This window comes from Vicia villosa, linkage group LG2 (assembly GCF_029867415.1).
Source record: "Vicia villosa cultivar HV-30 ecotype Madison, WI linkage group LG2, Vvil1.0, whole genome shotgun sequence".
Lineage (NCBI taxonomy): Eukaryota > Viridiplantae > Streptophyta > Magnoliopsida > Fabales > Fabaceae > Vicia > Vicia villosa.
This window is the reverse complement of record NC_081181.1, coordinates 150475301-150496723: the sequence shown is the minus strand read 5'-3', so window position 1 is coordinate 150496723 and position 21423 is coordinate 150475301. Positions and strand designations below refer to the sequence as shown.

General features: G+C 35.5%; 3 protein-coding genes across 3 annotated transcripts; 2 read left to right on the top strand and 1 right to left on the bottom strand.

The window, feature by feature from the left end:
- Positions 1-7650: 7650 nt before the first annotated feature.
- Positions 7651-11857, top strand: LOC131652451 (uncharacterized). Its single transcript, XM_058922302.1, has 8 exons — positions 7651-8106; positions 8218-8280; positions 8638-9399; positions 9495-9629; positions 10152-10235; positions 11095-11154; positions 11230-11316; positions 11414-11857. The coding sequence occupies exons 1-8, from the start codon at positions 7792-7794 to the stop codon at positions 11705-11707; spliced, it is 1800 nt and encodes a 599-aa protein (XP_058778285.1). The 5' UTR covers positions 7651-7791; the 3' UTR covers positions 11708-11857.
- A 193-nt stretch (positions 11858-12050) lies between these two features.
- Positions 12051-14600, top strand: LOC131652452 (uncharacterized). Its single transcript, XM_058922303.1, has 2 exons — positions 12051-14086; positions 14170-14600. Exons 1-2 carry the CDS (start codon positions 12728-12730, stop codon positions 14371-14373), a joined length of 1563 nt encoding a protein of 520 aa, XP_058778286.1. The 5' UTR covers positions 12051-12727; the 3' UTR covers positions 14374-14600.
- Positions 14601-14903: 303 nt separating this feature from the next.
- Positions 14904-17536, bottom strand: LOC131652453 (thioredoxin H9-like). Its single transcript, XM_058922304.1, has 5 exons — positions 17353-17536; positions 17033-17094; positions 15767-15895; positions 15347-15469; positions 14904-15270 (listed from the first exon to the last, which is right to left on the bottom strand). The coding sequence occupies exons 2-5, from the start codon at positions 17051-17053 to the stop codon at positions 15124-15126; spliced, it is 420 nt and encodes a 139-aa protein (XP_058778287.1). The 5' UTR covers positions 17054-17094; positions 17353-17536; the 3' UTR covers positions 14904-15123.
- Between the last annotated feature and the right edge of the window lie 3887 nt (positions 17537-21423).

Below are 21423 nucleotides of genomic sequence, written 5' to 3'. Positions count from 1 at the left end.
TCAAAAAATTGTAGAGAAATTACATGTTGCAAGCGTAAAAACAAAAAAAAAACAATTGAAGGTAAGTGCTCTTACGCTACTCGAATCTTCTTTTTTTCTTCTGAGCTTCTGAGAATTGCTTCTAAAATTGTTCTGACTCTGTGCTCCTTGCGATGATGATTGAGGATTTTGTTGAGGGGAAGGCTATGTATTGAAGGTGGGTGTTGTAGTTTAGTGGGTGTGGAAGGCTGTGTATTGAAGGTGGGTTGGAGGTTCTGCCGAGGGTAGGTAGAGGGTATATGGAAAGTTGAGTTGTGGGTTTGGGTTTTGAGAGGTTGAAGATGTATGAGTTTGAGTGTTATGAATTGTTGTGGTTCAATGTGAGGCTTGGTTGTCTGTAGATTGAGGGTGAGTTGATGTGAGTGAAGGTTTTTTTTGTAGGTTAAAGGATGTGGTTCAAGCGAAAGTACTGAGTGTAAAATGTGCAGAGGTTTTGGTATGAGGAGAGTATTTTGGCAGGGGTTTTGTGCCGTTTTCTTTTGTGTTTCTCCTCCCTCCTTTGTGATTTAAGCTCTGTTATATAGCTGAAAGATAGTGAGAATTGGGGGGAAAATTGGTGAGGATTTGAACATATTTGGTATTCTGTTTCATAACTTTTTTGATGCAGTTTTTTGTGTGTTCCATTTTTGTGAAAGGTTTGGATTATTGCTGCAGGGTCTTTGTTGTTTTGGAGCAGCAATACTGATGGAGATATGCAGAGCATCAAACTTGGGGCGCAGTGGATCGGTGGTGAACCCATGAAGGAAAAAAAACTCAACATTTTTTTTGTTTGTTTTTTTTTATGTAATGGGCCACATGGATTTTGTGACAATGCTATAAGAAGAATTATTAATGCATATAATATAATATGAATCTTATAGTTTCTATTTTAATTTTAATCTAAATTGATAATAACTAAATAATAATTTAATTATAAATCAATCTAAATAAAATTTCAAAAAAGAAAAATGCAAGATTTAATTTATTAATATGTGAATAAAAATGCAAATGATAAAATCGAATTCAAGATGCAAAATTTAAATGAAAATATGCAAAACTTAAAATGATTTACTAATTGAAATGATGAGAAACTAATTGCAAACTGTGCGGAGACGAACTTATTTTGGATGTAGTCGAATTGATCGATGCTAATACAAATGAATTAAATGAAAAAGCTTAGGTCAAAATTTAGGGTGTGACAGAATCCTTATATAAGATGATTATCTATTAGTTTTTAGACTCTAGAGATAGATTTAGAGCTAATATTCACTTGAGTATCTGTGCTTAATGCTTATGTGTTGGTTGCGTTGGGCTGAGAGATCGTCGATGCGAGTAACACGGTTGTCTCCTGTGTTGTTCAGGTTGTGCTGAGAGATCGCCTTCGAGATGATACAATGGGTGTCGTGGTTGATACATGATGACATTGATGAGTATTGTAGGTTGAGTATAACTGGTCGATAAGTTTAAGCTTGTGACGAGTGACTGTATTTGCATGCCTGATAAGTTATTTCTTTCCCAATGTATCTATTTTCTGTTCATACGTTTTATTTCCCGCTTTTACTTTCAATACATTTTAACCCGAGCTCAGAAACATTGAAATTGTTGAATGGCATTCTTACCAACCATTCTCTATGGACGCGACAATTCCCGGCGTAATACTTCAAAATCTTTTGCTTGCCGCTTTACTGCGTCAACAATAGGTTCATTAACTTTTATTACGTATAAAGTTAAAGTTTTGTGTGAGTTACTAAACTAAACAAAATTAAAGCATAAAAAAGATAAAATGCAAAAATATAGATATTTAATTGATTGTGTTAGTTAACGGAATATTACTTGGTCCTTCAACAAAGTCTCGCACATTTCCAAGGCTCGTGCAACGTTGACCTCTTTTTCAGATTCCAAATATGAAAATCCCACTGAAAAAGTCTTCTCCGTAGAAGTAACACTAACAATTTCAAGAAGCGGAAGCCTATACTTGTTAGTCTTATACGTTGAATCGATAATAAGTATAGTGGGAAATGTGTTGAATAACTTTATACTTTTGAGATGAGTCCAGAATATGTCACGAACAGTGACTTTATCATCACAAACTGTATGCCTAGAAACATTTTCATCCCAAAGTTTCAAAAGTTGTTGCATTTCGGATCTTGGACCCCTTATCGCCAGGTTGTTTCAATAACACGCGTTGTATACCTGCTTGATATTTGAAACACTTTCTGGTTGTTTCTGTTTCAAATATGCAAGTATGTTTTTCAGCGCCACTCTGATTAAAGACATGCCCGAAACAATTTTCTCCTCCTCTAGTTGAAGCGACATACAATGGAATGATCAACTAGCTCTGTTTGCAAGACATGATTATGTATTCTAGAAATCACATTAAATTTCCAAATTTACTCTCCTTACAATATCCGTGCAATTTAAATGGTCAATCACATTTTCTCCTTCCAGTGTCCTCACGTTTCAACTTTCGAATCGGGGTAACATATGTGCCATTTCTCTCGTATCACATGATTACAAATGGTTGTCTTATATTTGAACCATTGTCAAACCTTCCGATTACAATGTTAAACCCGGAATTCCTAGAAGACCTATTGAAACATATGTTCAAAAGCAGTAAATAGTTGTTCATTTTTGAAATGTGGACCAACATATATCTTGACAAGAACCAGTTTAACACCATCCTTCATTTTATCCGGTTTAACATCATGCTTCATGTCATCCGGTTTAACATCATCCTTCACTACATCCAGTTTTACATAATTACTTACATCAGCTTTGAAAAACATATTTGGATGCACCATATCTATTAAGAACCAAAACAACAAAATGATTAAAACACTAACAAAAAAAATTTAGATATGCATATTTGAAATTATAGCAGGTGAGTTCAGATATGTATATCCGAATTTGATGAACATTTTTTCAACTCAAAATCAAGATTAATGCAAACAATGAGGGATGAAATGAGTGAACTTTACCTTAAATAGCAGCTTCTTTTGCTCCTCTTGATGTGATAAAATCCAAGAATACTGGTTTGGAATCAAAAAGTTGGATGAAAATGAAACTTTTTATAAGGGTTTTCGGTTAGAAAATATCTCTATACACCTCATAGATCTCTTACACAGCGCGCGAAATTCTATTTTTGCCCTCGGCTTCTGTGGATGCACTTCCGGAAGCACCCCATTCATGCAAAAAAAATTGATAGGATCCGTAGCTACATCTACGGAAGAATAATAAACTACTATATATGGGGAAAAATACAAATAAATTCAGTTCATGGATAGTTCCGTAGGTTCATATACGGAATGACTTAGCGCCAAATTATTCGTAGATGTACCTACGAAAGCATCTGTTATAGTTTGAACTAGCATGATCACTCCTCCATTGTCACATTTCTTCTCCAACACTCACTCTCACCACGTTAAAAAACCCTACTTCATCAATATAATTTTCTACTCCAAAGTTCCAACTTTTTGGTGCAACATATCAGAGGGAGCAAGAGAAGACTCAATTTCAAGTAAATATCCATCTTCAACCACTATATTGTTCACATTATGCAACTAATTTTCAACAAAAAAGTTACGCTGTTTCCGTATATACATCTACGGAACGCATTGAGGAAGAACACTTCTGTAGGTGCATCTACGGAACAGTCCCTGAGTTGTTTTTTTCCAGCAGTTATGTAATTCTGTGTTATTTTGGCAATTGTTTGCAAATAGGTATGGCGCACCCCGATAATATTGTGAGAAAATTAGCTCCTTTAGTCGATGTTTGTACGAGTGTTGCTGGGGTAGTCGTAAAGATGGTAGATATCGGAGGTAACTTTAGTAACAAGGAAGACTTTGATGATCGTGAACGCATGCTAACATGGATTCGTAGGAATGGAACTAACCTTGATTTTAGTGTGGTAATAGGAAGATCGGATAATGGTACGACAAGAAGAAACCCATTTGTAACAATGATGTGCGAAAGAAGCGGGAAATACCATCCTCCTCTAAGGAATTTTAAAAGAGACGACACAGGTACTAGAAAATGAGAGTGTCCATTTAAGATTCGTTGTTACATGTTGTCTAGCAAGAAGTGGAGATGCTCTATTATTTGTGGTTTGCATAACCATGATTTGTGCGCAAAATTACAAGGCCATCCTAGTGTTTGTCGGCTCAATTCGGAAGAGAAGACATGTAATAAAGACATGTCCTTGAATCTTGTCCAACTGAAAAATATACTTGCCACATTGAAAAGGAAGGAATCCGACAACGTATTGAATATAAGGCAAATGTATAATCAACGGTACCGCAATAATAAGGCTAGTAAGGAAGATATGAGTGAGATGCAACAATTGTTGAAAATGTTGGATGCTAAAAAATACGTGCCGCAGTATAAAACTTGCGATGACAAGGTTATGGTCCCAGATATTTTTTGGACTCATCCGAATTCGATAAAGTTGTTCAACACTTTCCCGATAGTGCTCATCCTCGGCACATGCTACTTTGAAAAATTGGTTGTGTAATAGCAAGAGTGATTTTTTTCGAGGTTGGGACACTATAAATCTCATGATTTCGAACCAACATAACGAGATACAAACCTCATTCGGTTGGAGCATTACGGTGTTGGAGCATCGATTTAAGGATAACATCCTTTACTCTCAATTGATCGGCAATATGTCTTGGGCCGGATTGAATTATATTTTTGACGAGGCCAAACGCGTTGAAACCTTTGGTGGCGATAGTGCAAAGTGTGGTTGCACTATTACTAGCATGAATTGTCTCCCGTGTGCTTGTGTTATTGCTAAAAATGTGAGATTAGGTGGGCCAATAAGAATGGATGAAGTCACTTCTCTTTGGAAGAGACTTAGTTTTGATGATGATGATGATTGCATCGAAGAAGAATCAAATATCTCTATTACTTCTGAATTGGAGGCAATACAAGAGAGGTTTTTGAAGGTCGATGACAACATGAAACTATACATCAAAGAACAATTGCAGAAGATTGGATTTTCAGAAACAACCGACATGAAACCGCCGTCTCAACCTGTTAAGACAAACGGTTCTTCGAAGAAAGTGAAGCCTACACCGAATGATAACCCGACTACACCGGATCCTTCATATTGTGAGCACGTCGACAAACTCTTTCCCGACTCACCTACTCCTAAATCTCAAACAAGTTCAAACAAAGGAGCTCGCATTAGCAAACCGCCTCCTACCCCTATTGCTCATAAAGTTCCGACTCCGACACCCATTGACACAAAAATTCCATCAATTGAAGAGGTACATATTGCTCCAAAAATTCCATCAATTGAAGAGGTGCATATTACTCAAAATATTCCATTCATTGACGAGATGTCGGTTTTTATGCACAAATACATCGACTGGATCGTCAATGTGGTTGGGGACGATAATTGAGGATTTCGGGCCGTATCGGCTTTGCTTGGTAAGGGAGAGGATGACCTTAACCTTGTCCGTCATGAACTTATCGAAGAGTTGATGAACCACAAAGACTCGTACATGCGGGTATTTGGAGACGAAACCAAATTTGAATCAGTCAACGAAGCTCTCGTTCCTTGGTTAGGCGCTTACGCACCGATTTCAAAATGGATGAGATTCCTGGAAATGGGACATCTTATTGCATGCGCATATGACATGGTATGCATTGACTTGACACGATATGGTTTTTCGAAAACCTTTTTTCCGCTCCGCAACGCACCTTCTACAAATTTTGATGATCGTATTATGTGTGTTGGATGGCTCGCAAAATCAAAACATTTTGTGCAAGTTTACTTGAAACTGGGATGCCCCATACCATCCACGTCACAGAAATGGACACTTCATCATACCGAAGTTGCCGATACGTGGCCGAATCATTTTGTGGATACGATGCACGATTTAAAAAGATTGAACAACATCGAAAATGAATCAAATGCCAAAAGTCAAGATTAGAACCTCCAATAGATTTAGCTGATGACAATTCTTTTGATGTATTTATCTAGTTTCAAAGTGTAATATATGCACTCTATAACATTGCAATATAATCCTTTTTTGTGTTTATGTGTTTGTGTCTATGTGTTTCAAAGTGTTTATGTTTTTGTGTTTTAAGCTGCTACTGCTGCTACTGCATTCAGTTCTGCTAACAAAACTAACAAGGAAACTTCCGTAGATGTATCTACGGAAGGGTCTGATATTGAAAATTATGGGTGTTTACCGTAGATGCATCTATGAAATGGAGAAATCTATGACCCTTCTGTGGATATATCTACAAAACTTTATGTAACAGAATTTGTGTGGTCCATAATCACCAAAGGCTTCTATAAATTTGAGGTTTCTAAGGTTGAATTATTACACACAAACACATACACAAACCCTAAACACAAACACAAACACAAAAATGTCTCACATAAGGCCATGTTCAGTGCAACGAACATCATCCAAGCGTCCCGATCATGAACCGGTTTATCTCAGAAGAGAAGGGCATGTTATTTTCTCTTCCGTCAAACCCCCTATGCCGGTTAAGTTTTGGAACATCCATTCCTTCGACCAACTCAAAAGGACTTTGATGTCTTTTTTAGAGGGAGAGTACAAACCTGGCGAAGTCATCAGAAGGATCTAGAGGCTTAAAACAAAGACCTCTTCTGAGACCAGAGAAAAGGAACGTTGGTGGGATGAAGTGGAAGGCGACGTTGATTCCGTTCTAATGATGTATGGATCATATGACATTGTTTTAACTGTTGTAATTTCTTAGATCTCTTAGTTTTCTTTATTTTCTTTTGGAAATTTCGATGTATCTTTTAATCAATGTTGATTTTAATCAATGAATGTATGTTTTATCATTACAAATGTTGTTCTGGTTTTCTGAGTTTTGTTTAGTTCCGTATATGCATATACAAAAGTCTTCCGTATGGGCATCTACGGAACAAAACAACGTTAAAACAAAAAAGGGTGCTTTCGGAGATGCATCTACGGAAGCACGAGGACATTTTGGTCAATTCGATGGTGCGTAAAAAGATCATGGGGTGGGATGAAAAATTTTCTTCGATTATGGAGGAAGTTTGGAGTGTACGAGAGATGGTTATGCAAGGTGGTCATATATTTAATTTTTTTACTAGAAATTTTCAGAAATATATCTCAAAAAATATCACTGAATTATTAAATGAAAAATAATTAAAATAAAATTGCTATTAAGTGACTTCATATACAAGTTCATAGCTGTATCAACGAATTAACATTTAAAAAATTCACCATCACATTTTAAACTAAATTTTGACAAATATATAAAATTTGATAATATTTCCAAATAAATAAAATATTTTAAAGTTTTTAGAGATGTGTCCCACTTCCTAAAAGAGAAAAAAAAAGTGAATTCTTATCCACCCAACACAAAAAGTTGGGTAATGTTACCCTTAGTGTAAAATGCTTTGGAAACAACCAAAAAGTATACTATTTAATAATTAATTAAAGGTAAATAGGATAAAATTAAATGTTGCAGTGTGATTGGTGGAAGGTACACTACCCAACTTTTTGTGATGGGTAGAGAAGTTGTCCCAAAAAAAATTCCCTTTATCGTATGCTTTCGTCGGATCGTATAATAATTTGTTATTATTAATTCATGCCTTCAAAGCACGGTTACAAATTTCCTCTTAAGTTTAATTTAATTGAGTAGAAACACTCGATACTTCTTTATTTACAACTTCACCCATTGTTTATACAGTGACAGCAATCTACAATTCCTAACCGTAAGTTGTTGCGGGTTCATTTCGTCATTTCAACCGATCAGAGAAAAATGGTCAACCGCCGCTTTACTCAGGTAGCCACCAGCGACGATGATGAAGACGAAACACCTCCACCACCTCAGCAACATTCCAAGTTACGCAAACGGAAGAGAATGAAGCTTATAGACGAAGAAGAAGAAGAAGAAAACGACAATAGCGATAACAATAACGACAACGAAGAAGAGAAGGAGGAAGAGAAAAAGGATCCGCCTCAGACTCCAGATGACGCTAAACCAATTGGCGATCCTCTTAGGGTTTCCGGGAAAGGAAGAGGGAGGAAGAGACATTACGAATCGTTCGAATTCGATGGAAATCAATACTATCTCGTAAGTTTCGTAATGTAATTTGATTTCGTGCTTCAATCGCCACAACGCTAATTGTTCTTATTCTGTTTTTTGTTGTTGTTGTTGTTGTTGTTGTTGTTGTTGTTGTTGCAGGAGGATCCTGTTCTTCTTGTTCCTGAGGATAAAGAACAAAAACCCTACGTTGCTATAGTTAAAGTATTTATTCTTTTCCTTGATTAATTGTTTACTTTTGATTAATAATTAGGGCTGAAATATTGAAAAATTGAAAAATATCATCAGTTTTTGCTGGAGGTAATTAGCATATAGAAAAATTAATTTTACCCTTATCAAAACAGACTTGGATCCTCTCATGCATGCTAAACCCTAAAATGTTGTAGAGGGATGTGAGAGGATCCGAATTCCAAACCCTATTAAGACATATTTGTGATGCATTGATGTTTTAAAGGGTTTTCCTTCGGCCTTGCCTTATCAACTATTGTTATTTACTCCTTTTGTTTTTCTTGATAAATACATCCTTTGAATCTCGGTGTTTTGATATTGCTCTGCTTTCAGGATATTATACAGTACTTTAGTGGCAGTATAATGGTGGCGGGACAGTGGTTTTATCGTCCTGAAGAAGCTGAAAAGAAAGGCGGTGGGAGCTGGAAATCGTGTGATACAAGGGAGCTTTTTTATAGTTTTCACCGTGATGAGGTTCCTGCAGAGTCGGTTATGCATAAGTGTGTGGTGCATTTTGTTCCCTTAAACAAACAGTTTCCGAAACGTAAGCAACATCCTGGCTTTATTGTACAAAAGGTGTATGACACTTTGGAAAGGAAACTCTGGAAGCTGACTGATAAGGACTTTGAAGATGTTAAACAGCAAGAAATTGATGAGCTTGTTCAAAAAACTCAGAAACGCATCGGCGAGCTACTTGACATTGAGCCTGAAGAAGCCCCTCCCGCTGATCAGGAGGAGGTGATGAAAAACAAAAGAAGTTCAAGGAGAAAGAGCATTTCACCCATTGATGTTTCAAGGGAGGAGGAAGGAATTTCAAAGAGTGACCAACATTCAAAGCCCGAAACACCAATGAGTTGTGTAAGTAATAACTCGGAGTATCATCGCATATTAGTGAATTTCAATGCACTAACTGGGAACATAAATCGTGACAAATGGTTGGAGAGGCTGCTTCAACACATTCAGTACATGTGTAATTATGATGAGGGTGTAGAAAAGGGAAAGGGATCAGGAAATGCCGATTCTGATGAAATCAAAAACAAAAACAATGATAAAACTTCAGAAATAGCAAGTGACTGTCAGGACAAGGGTCAGAAGGTATGAAATCTATATGAATTCTATTTTCCTGATTACTATTTTCCCTTTCCTTAAGGAGTATATGAATTCTATCTTTTTCTCTCTTTGCTCTACAGAGTTCCAAGTCTTTTCTGTGGCCAGATGCGGCTGTTTCAGCCATAGTTGCTCTTGAGAAAGCTTCCAATGAGGCCTTTACAATAGATTTTCAGAAGTACAACCAAAAGCTACGACAATTGGATTTTAATCTCAAGGTAAGAAGCTGACATTCTGATACCATTGGAATAACTATTATTGTTATATTTGAGTCATTGAAAAAATTGCATGTTGTTGCTGCATTTTAAGGTGGGACTTTTAATCTTGTATTGTTTTTTGATCATATTATCTATTAAGTAATTAATGTCTAAGAGGTTAAGAGTCTGTAATAAAAGTATTGTCTTTCCATTCATAAAGAAGAAACGATAAATTGGAATGTTGAATGATCATGCTGTTGCATACTAAGTAATTATATTTCTACAAGGCATACTATAATGTTATGTACAGTATCTTTTATGTCATTTGAAAAGAAAGGGGACAAGGAGCAAGCTGTAAATTTTCTCAATCTCTTATTTGTATATTTATTGTCGCCATAACCAATCAATGTCGCAGCACGATGGGTATAAATATAATGATAATGATTTTGGCTCGAGAAGTCTATTTTTTGTCTTTTACATGTCGTCTCTCTGCAGTAATAAATATGACCTGAATATGTTATTCCATTTTTATGTTCTTTGCAGAACAATGCATTGCTAGCACGCCGTCTGCTTAATGGAGAGTTGGAACCTTCTAAAATTTTGAATATGACACCCATTGAATTGAAGGTAAAAGATCTGTCTACACATAGTATTTTTTTTAAATATTCAATGGAACTTATGACTTGTCTGCTAGACGAAATGAAGTTATTTAGTAGATTTTCCACTACTGTCTTCCAATTTAAGATAGCAGCATCTGGTTTTTTGTAAATATCACTAATTTCCTATTTTTCTTTTTTTTGAAATCTTGGCTGATTTCCTATTGATTCGACCTTCTACAGCTGTCTCCGGCATATTCTTCTCCTTTGGTTATATCTTTATCATAATATAAGAATCTGGAAAATTTGATTGCCCAAGACTCTTTTATTTGTGAAAAATTTGAATTTAATTTGCATTTTTTTTCTAGGCGAAGTAGAAGATTAAACACCTCTTTCCTTATATCCTCAAAGAAACGTTGATCTCTCGCCTATTGTTGCATATTTGTAGGGTGAAGTTGCTTGCATAATATTACTGATTGATGGTAGATGAACTTTCCGCCTTGCAGAAAACATTCACATAGAAACTGTAGTTTTCATTATGCTTGCTTTGTATGTAATTGCTTTTGTAGGTTGTTTCTACTTCTTAAAACATTGACGTTATTAATATAAAATAGATAAATTCTCAAAATATTGGAAATGATTCATGATTTTCAGTTGTGCTTTGAGATCATGGCTGTTTATAAAATAATGTTATTTGCCATTTTTCTTTTATTGAAACATCAAGTAATACATGCTCTTCATAATGCAACTATGAATTGAAATTCTAGTACCTCCTGTTCTACTTAAAAGATGCTTTTGAAGTTGTACCAAAAAAAAGATGCTTTTGAAAAGATTAAACTGCCTGTTGATTGTTTGATTTTATACTGTCATCTACTAAATATGAACTTCAGGAGGGTTTGACTGCTGAGGAATTAACTAAGAAGGAGCCTGATGAGAAACAGCACATGCAAGTAAGTTTACCCCACTGCAATTTTATTCTATGCTGTGAAAATCTGCTGACTTCAGCTTTCCTACCCCTGAAACAGATGACAGATGCCCGCTGCTCAAGATGCCCGGAGTTTAAGGTGGGCCTGAGGGAGATTATCCATGCTGGACACGATGACCGTTATCAGGTTTGTATTTTTTACTTGTTCAAAATTCCAATCGGACCAATGTGTCTTGTAGCTTTACGGCGTGGTTTGATGGCTTGGTGCTCTTCCTTTTCTTCAGCTGGAATGCGTTGCCTGTGGTAATTCCTGGTATGCCTCCCGGGATGAAGTGTCTACACTGACCATAGATGCATCAGACTCGAAGAGAACCACGGGCACAGCACCATCGGCCACCGCAAAATTTGAAGATGTTCAGAAGAAGCTGGCGAGCCCCCGTGAATCTGAAAACACGGCTGATGACATCTCTAAGAAAACAGGTGAACCACATGCGCCTGTTTTGGACACCCAGAAATCATTTGGCAAGTCCAGGAAAGATGACAATATCGAGGCCAAAAAACATGTTGACAAGGAATGATCTATGATGTACTCTTTAGACGTTACAGATTAACTATTTAGGGCAAGGCTGAAAAAACAAAAGACTGCGAATGTAGAGTTTTCCTCCGGTTTGATCATGTTGTGGATAGTGGGGCTTTTGGTTATATAAAGGAGGGCAGTGTTAATTAAATCATAGCAGTAAATTTATTTGAGTTTACTTCGACTCTGTAGTTATCTAAAAAATAAAAACAGGTGCTTTTAACTTGCTTTGTTTCATTGGAAAATCAGGCAGTGGCATCACTGTTAACAAAATTCAAATATTTGGTTACACAATTAAATGTTCAAACTCCTGCAATTAAACATTTAATAGTATATGCATAACAAACTGCTATCTTTTTAATTTTAATGAAAATTTTTAATTTTATATTTCATTCAATTTCCTTGAAACATGGATTGTTACGAACTTGAGTTGAGGCTAGTATTTTTTTTCATAATGCAAAAAAAAAAAAACAAATTGATCAATTAATATTTGTGTTCAATTTAATTTAGAATCCTAAAAAATGCACTTAGCAAGACCAAAGATAAATAAGAAACAGTAGACAAACACAGTGGACAAGCCTGTCCTGTTTTGCGGGGCTGTTATGGTCCCACCCTATGTGCTTAGTGAGACGAAGATAAAAGTAAATAAGCACAGGAGACAAAAGAAACACTATGATGGTGTTTGAAATGGAAAGGAAGACATTATCACTGTGTTGTCTCTATCTTCTATTCACCTTCTCGTTCTCGTGTGTGAGAGACAATTTTCAACCATTCTTTTTGGCGGCATTTATTTTGCATAACCGCTCTTTCTTTAATACCTTCAAATTCTGCTCAACTTTGAAACAATCATTGTGTATTCACCTTCTTTCTACTATTTCACTTCACTATGCTCTTTTCCCTTCCCTTTTTCATTGTTATGGATTGGTATCATCAAACTGAACTTTACTATTATTGTTACTAATTTCATTCCTATCTTTCTCTTTTCTTTATATAATAGTATTACTTGATTCTGGATTTATTGATGGAACAAAAGTTGAATCTCAATGAAAAGTATTCTGTTAGTCTCAGTCCCAATTCTGTTCTTTCATCTCATCAACATTACTTGAGCGTGAAGAACAAAATGGCCACAATATTGGAGGAAAGGGAAAAAATTGAAAGTTCAGGTAACATTTCTCATTCTTCATGTCGATCAGATGAAGAAGGTTCAGTTAAGACACCTTCTCAGGATTCAGAATTGAGTTCTCAATCTCCATCTGTTTCTGGTTCCTGGACTCGCAGCTTATCAAATAGTTTTATTGAATTATGCATAAATTCAGATGTTTGTGATAAAAAATCTACTGTAGTAGAAGAAGTAGGTTCTGTAAATTCAAAGATGACAAGTGATAACGTTACCAATTCTCCTCTTCAAAAAGTTAAAGTTGAAATACCTCACTCTCACCAACCATATCCATCAGAAATTGATTGTTCATCAAGAGTGAGTTCAAAAGTCTCATTAACTCCTATCAGAAAAAGGCTAAATCCTTTCACACAGTCAAAAAAAGTTCCAAGAAACATGGCTTGTCAAAAATCTTTGTTGGATGACTTCTCCAACACAACAAAAGATATCAAGTATTCTAGTCTACCATGTTCACCTCTTCATCTGCATGGTTATCTCAAGTTGAAAAATAAACAAGGACTTCCTTACTTTGAGTTTAAGGTAAATTCTCCCAAAGATGTCATTGTTGCAAAGACATGGAGAGTAGGTAGTAGTGCTTTCAATTGGGTATATACCTTTCACTCTTTTGGTAATAGAAAGAAGAACAACTATACAGGTGTTTTGAAATCTCAACATTGTGTCAAAGATTCATCAATGATAGCACAAATGCTAGTTTCCTATAGTTTATGTTCTGAGTTAGAAGGTGGAGTATTTGGAAACTATATGGTGGCAGAATTTGTGTTGCATGATTTTACACATTCAAGACAAAATTCTTCACCAAAAAAACCATCTTACAGAAAACAAGATGCTTCTAAGACTCTGAATGCTTCTAGCCTTGAAAGTGCTGCTATTGTATTGCGAATTCCGTTTCATAAGAGAGAAAGTTTGAAATATAAAAGAGGGGATGGAATAAATGGTAAAGCATATTCCATACCAAGTGATATCTCTTCGGTAATAGAGCAGGTGAAGGTGGTATTACCAAGTGGAAACCATGGTCTGCCAAGTGATGAAAGCGAGGGTCCTTCATCGTTACTTGACCGATGGAAACATGGTGGAGGTTGTGACTGCGGTGGTTGGGACATGGCCTGTCCGCTTATTGTTTTAGGCAATCCAGGTATTCAATTTCATGAAGATATCCATCTTGTGGAGAAATATCAACCATTTGAACTTTTCTCTCAGCCTCAGGTAACACATGAACTTCATATAAACTCTTTCATATACAAGTTCTCAAATTTAATAATCTCTTGATACTTTGATTTGATGCACAGGGAAGGAAAGAAAGTAGTCCTACCTTTGGCATGAAACTAGTTGAAGAGGGGCAATATGCAGTTGATTTCCATGCAAAATTATCTCCATTACAAGCTTTCTCCATTTCTGTCGCCATTTTACATGGCACCTCTGCCTTCCGCGCTACGGGACAGGTGAAAAACCAGCAGTTATCTCAATGCAATTCACTTGAAGAGGAAGTATAATTTTTTATCAAATCAGTCAAAAAAGAAGAGAAGACAATATCTACAATTCAGAAAATGTGGAGTGTCTAGTGCTGATGCCAGGATCAGGATGATTTGTAACAACAAATATTGTCTATATTGTGATAGGATAGTTAGGGGAAAAGATAAAGATATAGTAATAGGAAATGATGAATATCCTTTCTAGACAAGCAGCCATTTCCATATCTAAATATTCAGAAATTCCAATATGGTCTCGCTAGTTATCACCAAAAACATGTTTAGAGTAACATTTAGGTAAGAACCGGATATCATCTGTGCGTAATTGCAGAGACTAATCTCTCGAACTGGATAGATTCCATCCTGGAACCTCTGGTTAAACTGAAAGAGATTTATCCCATTTCATCCAAGTACTCTTGGATACAACGCTAATCGCATTTCTCAATTCATAACATAATGCACATTCATATCAGCTTCCAAACTTATATATTAACAAAGGGATCAAGTAGATCAGATTGGAATCCACCTTTCTCATGTTAAGATTTTTAAAACTGTAAAGCTCAACAATTCTTTATATATCAGAAATAAACTTCTTTTAACTACAATGATATCAATTGAATACAAGATATTCGTTTGAAATGTCTGCATATTTACTTACAAAAAAAATAGTGACAAAGCTCTAGGATTACACATTGAATACATATATATCACTGCAGGCTCTGATGAGAGAAGAGTTGAGCATAACTTTTATGAATACGAAAAGTAAAATAATCGCTATTGATGTCGGGGAACTACATTAACACTAGCAATCTTCCTCTCCAACTCTGGCTTGTTGGCTCCTACAAGTTTGTCAATCTCTTGTCCATCTCTAAGAAAAAAGAAAGTTGGTGTGGCTTTAATGTCCCACGATGTGCTAAAGTCCTGCAATATACAAAAACACATTCAGTTAAATAATGATAATAATAATAACATTACTATGTATCGCGTGACTACTTACAATTAGTTCATCCACATCGATTAATAAGAACATAATGGATGGATAATGCTCTGATAACTCGCAATAATATGGTGCAATCATCTTACAAGGACCACACCATGTTGCACTGAAATTTGCAACGACCTGTTGAACACGAAGTTATAGAATTAATTATTCTACTCGTGAAAAGAAAAAAATATGTGACAAGAAATATACTGGAGGAGCTGCGAGCAATTAAAACCTCCTAATCTTGAATCAGAGCATGCATATTGTTAATCATCAACAAGCATCATAGCAAACTAAAACTGCCAATCATATGCATGCATGATAAAACATGGAAAACTAATAAGGTTCTGTCAAACAGCACAATAAAATGCCAATTGGTCTTGAGACAACATTCAATAGTTTTGTGCTACAAATAAAAAAGACAGTAAAAATTACAATTTTTCCATCTCCCCTTGCTTGTTCTAACTTTTCGTCCCAAGATTCTTTGGTATTAATAAGATGAACCTTCCCAGAAGCAAATTCCACGTGATGAACAGAATCATCATCTTTCACATGAGAGTGAGACTGTAGACATTAGAAATATGAAACTTTCAGTCAACAAAATTATTGATGAAAAATGTAAACTGATACATAATAAAATAAAATCAAAGCATTGAGGTTGAGGTCCAACAAAACTTGTATAAACTACCGAGTACAATTTTGCGTTTTACTCCTTCTGTAAGGTAATAGTGATAAGAATTTGGGTATTATGGGGTGTCCAAGTCCCATATTAAGTAGTATGGGATGTTTGGTGGAGTAAGTAAATAGTTTGGTTCTTCCCCTTTGATTGCTAGTTTTAAAGGAGGTATCATCAAGTGCACAGAGATACTCATCAAAAAGCAAACATTTAGGTTACAACATGAACATTGTTGTGTTTCACTGAATCAACGGGTTTCTCATAATCATTTGGGCAACACAGAAGAATTGAGTGGTTATCGAAAAAGAGTGAAAACAAATACATTGTTAAGAGTCCCCCATCAAAACAATATGTGACTTGAACATATGTTTATAAGTGAGATGGCTCGTATGCGAAAAAGGTGTGCTAGAAATCTTAAACGATTCAAAGACTTCAACATTCTACCTAACCGCTCAACCTCTTAGGAGAATTGGTCTGCATAGAATCTAATATATTCAAATGCAATGGTTGGAGCTGCTATCGTGTGAATAAGAGGTAAAGGTTTTGGGTCATGGGATCAAACTTGCAAATATATGATAAGACTTACTACAAGGGACCTTCAATAGATCCAACCGCTCCCCAGATTCTATTATGGTAAGCGGTTTAAATCAATAGGTTGCCGTTTTTCTAAGTTTCCATAATATTTCAGTCCAAAAAAAGAAAGAAGATTTCCATGTTATTTTACACTCTCACTATATTGTCTTTTCTCAAGTATCCCAACTCAATTGACAAATCTCGATATTGTTAGGCTAGATACCATGTCCCTGGTTTGAACCCGAGAATTCACAATTCAGCGTGTGTGCGAGTTTTTGATGGTTATTGCTATTGCACCCTATCATCAAGGATAGTTGTTTTTACATTGTCTTCCTCTCTATCTATCCTCACAGTTCAAGTTCAAGGTATGCATGCTACTGAGATATGAATGATGAAAGAGTATGCTTGTATTAAGAGTTTATGACATAACCATAAATTATACATATTCTGACCTTAACCACACAATTTCCCATGTAATTGTTTGGAAGCCACAAGTTGTTGAATGAAGTGAAAACTGCAAGCATAAAAACAACCAACATAAGCACAAAACATTTCTGAAATTCAATTGTATGAAAAAAAAAAAAACCTAGGCAATATTTAGGATGATGATGATGATATAATCAATATAAATAATTATTGAAGATGCTTATTTAAACATGATTATTCTTAATAAAGAAATTAAAACGGATACAATAAGGATGATGGGAATCAAAATCAATGAAATAAAAGGAGGAGGATTTAAGGTATGTATGAAATTGAAAAAGAAACTCACCGTTAATTTTTGTAAATTAGGTTAATCTGCAATGAATGAATCGTTGAATTTTGGGGAGGGACACAACTATATTTCAATTTGAATGCAACAATGGATATTTTATATTCAAGATTTCCCTTTCTTTCTTCCTGTTTACGTCAATGTTCAACATTATTGTGTTTTCTTTCAGGTCTATAATAATATTTTAAGAAAAGTTTATTGTTTTTAATTAATCAATATTTTAGTATTAATAGTAGTGAAATGGAAGGTTGTATTGTAGCTATCTCGTGTGAAATGAAATAATACGAAACTTCAACTGTAATTCATTTTAGATAATTGTGTAATGAATGGTTGGTGAAGTGTGAACTTACAATAACGAGACTCTCATTTTTGACCATTTCAGACGACCAATTTTTCCACCATATCCACACTAAGCCTATGTTTTTTTATTCCACCGTGGTATCTGTCTGTTTTTTTTATTCCGGACATACATGCAAATATAAATGGCAATTTTTATGTGTAAAATTTTTTATACTATCAGTATCACCACTATTCAAATGAATTATTTTATTAAAATAAATAAAATAAAAAGATATAAATAAATCAATGGTTGAGATTTATTGACAATATACATTTTCTTACAATGTATTTTCATTTAAATTCCTGATTTTAACTATTTGTTTGATAAATACGTGATATCTTATATAAGAGACATGCTATGTTTACACTCATTTGCTACACTTACACTGTATGTACCCCTTGTTTTTGTGTTACACAAATAACAAAAGTGACATAATAAACTATTAAAAAAATAATAAATATGTATGTATTATATAAAAGTGTGGTGTAGGTGTATGATTAAGTGCAAGGATAGTATTTCTCCTTATATAACTATATTAACTTCGTACCCTATTTTTTTGGAAAAAGTAATAACTTTATTGATATTTCAAAAAACAATAAAGCACAAGTGATCAATACAAGATCCAACTAAGGCTAAGAGAACCAAGCTACAAACAAAGAATTACACAAACATCATCATTAGACTACTAATATATTGCCTATGCTTGGCTTTAAGCCAACACCTATAGACAACAACATCTATGATTTTAGCAATCACTATATTGGTTGTAACGACTCACCAAAGATTATTTAGTTTCGGAATTTCTAGTCTTCTTGGACAGTTTTCGTGAAAGCACACATCAACACTCTAGCTTTACTTCCCTTCTTGTCACACTCATCAATGATCCAACGAAGCTCAAGATCCCAATCACCAGGACTACAGTTTAGACCTAGCCAAGATAGAATTTGAATCCAAATGGGTCTCATACCATGGCAAGCAAACAACAAATGGTGTTAAGTTTCAATATCCTGGTAGAATTGACACGTATTATTACTAATCATCTCTAAACGACAAAGTCTTTCTTTTGTGGGCAAACTGCTGTGACAAACCATCCATAATGTGTAAATTGCTCGCGGTCTAGCAAGATTGTTGTACATAATTCGCTTCCAACTAACATCCTGAACTGGATCACACAAAGCATGATAGATTCTCCTTGTAATATACTTACCTTGTTGAAACATCAGCTGCCACTATTGCAAATCACTAATAACATCTCTTGCTTTAAGAATGCTCTTCATGATCCACGAGGTGGACAACTTGATGGGGATAGCCATGATGTCCTCTCCCTTAGTATAATAGCTATAAACCCATCGGATCCAAAGGCTGTCAACTTTTTCTGATAAATTCCAGATATTCTTCGTCAAACAGGCTCTGTTTCAATTGTGGAGAGATATAATATTTAAGCCTCCTTTGTTTTTAGGGTAACACACCTTTTTCTAAGCCACAAGTGACTTTCTAGTGATGGTTTCAGACCCCGACCACAGGAAAGACCTACAAATAGCTTCCACTCTTTGAACCACAGTCTTAGGAATAGGCAAACATTGAAGCGAGAAGTTACTAATATAGAACAAAACACTTTTAATCAACTGAATTCTCCCAGCAAAACTCAAGAGCCTTGAGCTCCAATGTCTGATCCTGCACACAACTTTCTCCATCAAACCAAGGCAATTATAAATAAATAGTTTTTTGTTAGTTAGGGGATTCCCAAGTACCTAAAAGGGAGAGGGCCCTCAACAAAAGAGGTGGCCTTCAGAATGTCTTTTTTAACATGCTCCTCCACATTACCAAAGTAAGTTTTTGTTAGGTGCCAAATTGTGTTAATATTTAGTTTAATTAATGGCACCTTTCGACCGTTTTTATCGGATATTCGTACAATTCCCTGAAGTTTTAGATAATTATTTATAATTATTAATTTTAAGCTTTCTTTTAATGATAATATGTGTTTTAGTTGTGATCTTGTAGGTTTTAGTCATTTTTGGGAAGTTTGGAGCTTGTTTTGGCCTTCATTGGAGAGTGCTGGGCAGAAGATAGCGCGCGTCGCGCGGAGATATGTGCGCGTCGCGCCCTGGGCAAGATATTTTGGAGCTTCAAAACCAGAGAGTTGCGCGCGTCGCGCGCATTGGCGGTTTATATTTCTTAAGTGTATTGGCGCGAAGCGCGCGACGCGCCCTGGACAGAAAACTGTTTTACTATATAAGGAGTAATTCTGATATTTGATTTTTTTCTTGACATTATTAAGAGCTCTTGGAACCCTAACTACTGTAGCAAGTGAAGAATTGGAGATTCGAAGCTTTGATCGTCGATTAATCGCCGTAGATGCTTGTTGATCTTCATCCTTTCCTTCTTGAGCAAGCTACCATTTTCATGGATAGCTAAATCTCTTTTGTATCAAGATAAGATGTAATCTTCCTAGCCTTTTGTATGTTTTTCTTGTGAATATACTATGTATGAACAAGTGATGATCAACATAGATGGTTTAGTTTGTTTATTAAAGCTTTTCTTTGGTATAAGTGTTTGAGACATCAATGTTTGTATCTAGACTTAACTTTATCATCTATCAAACTATAAATTGCAGACATGGATTTAGCGTTTGATGTTTACTTAGTATCGGTTTTAAAAACGTTATTCGTATTGTTTAAACGGTGGAGAAATCGTCGGTTAAACAATACGGTAAATCTAACTATATCGTTGTGGACACGGACGATATAGGCGTCGATACGTAATTATATTGATCGTTACCGAGTTCATATACATATATTTATAAGGAGGCATACAAATTTAGGTTGATGAAATCAAATCTTGATACATTTTCTTTAACTTAGAACTTTCATTAATTTACTCTTTGCTACTAAAGTGATTGAATGAACTTTTGCAAACTTAAAACTAAAGTAACATTAACTCAAGACAAAATAGGCTATAGAACGGCGGTGATATCGCAATAATCCCTGTGGATACGATATAAACGAAAAGTACACCACATTACTCTTTCAACAAAATGGCGCCGTTGCCGGGGATTGTTATTTAGATATTGCAAGCATTGCAATAGTTTGTTTTGTATTGAGTCTTATAATTAATATCTTGTTTCTAAATTTATTTTCCTTGTGTTTGTTAATTTGCTTGGTTAGTTTTTCAGATTACAGTTTATGCGAGGACGTATACCTGCAGATCAACTCCTTTTTGATCCTGAGATTGAGAGGACTGCTCGTAGAGAGAATAGCAAAACTCGTAGGAGGAGACAACTAGCTAGGGAAAGAAGACAACAACAAGAAGCATATTCTTCTTCAATTCCGGTTGAAAACTTCGTTGAGGAAGAAATGGCTGCGGATCCTAATGTTCTAGCTCGAGGGCCTTGTGTTAATAGCCCTCGACTCAATGCACAATTTGCTCGTGATCAAGCCAATGGAAGAAACTCCGAGATGAAAACGGGGTTACTTCAATTACTTTATCAGAATCCTTTCACAGGAGCAGATCACGAGGATCCTTTCACTCATCTAACAAAGTTCTATGAGATCGCCGGAACCATTGGTGCTCCGGAAGCCAAAGAAGAACAGGTGTTCAGGAGACTCTTTCCTCATTCCTTAATTGGAAAAGCTAAGGAATGGTACCTTGATCAACCAAATAATGTCATGACAAATTGGAACGAGTTAGAAGAGAAGTTCTTGGATCGGTTCTTTCCTCACAATATGTTCATG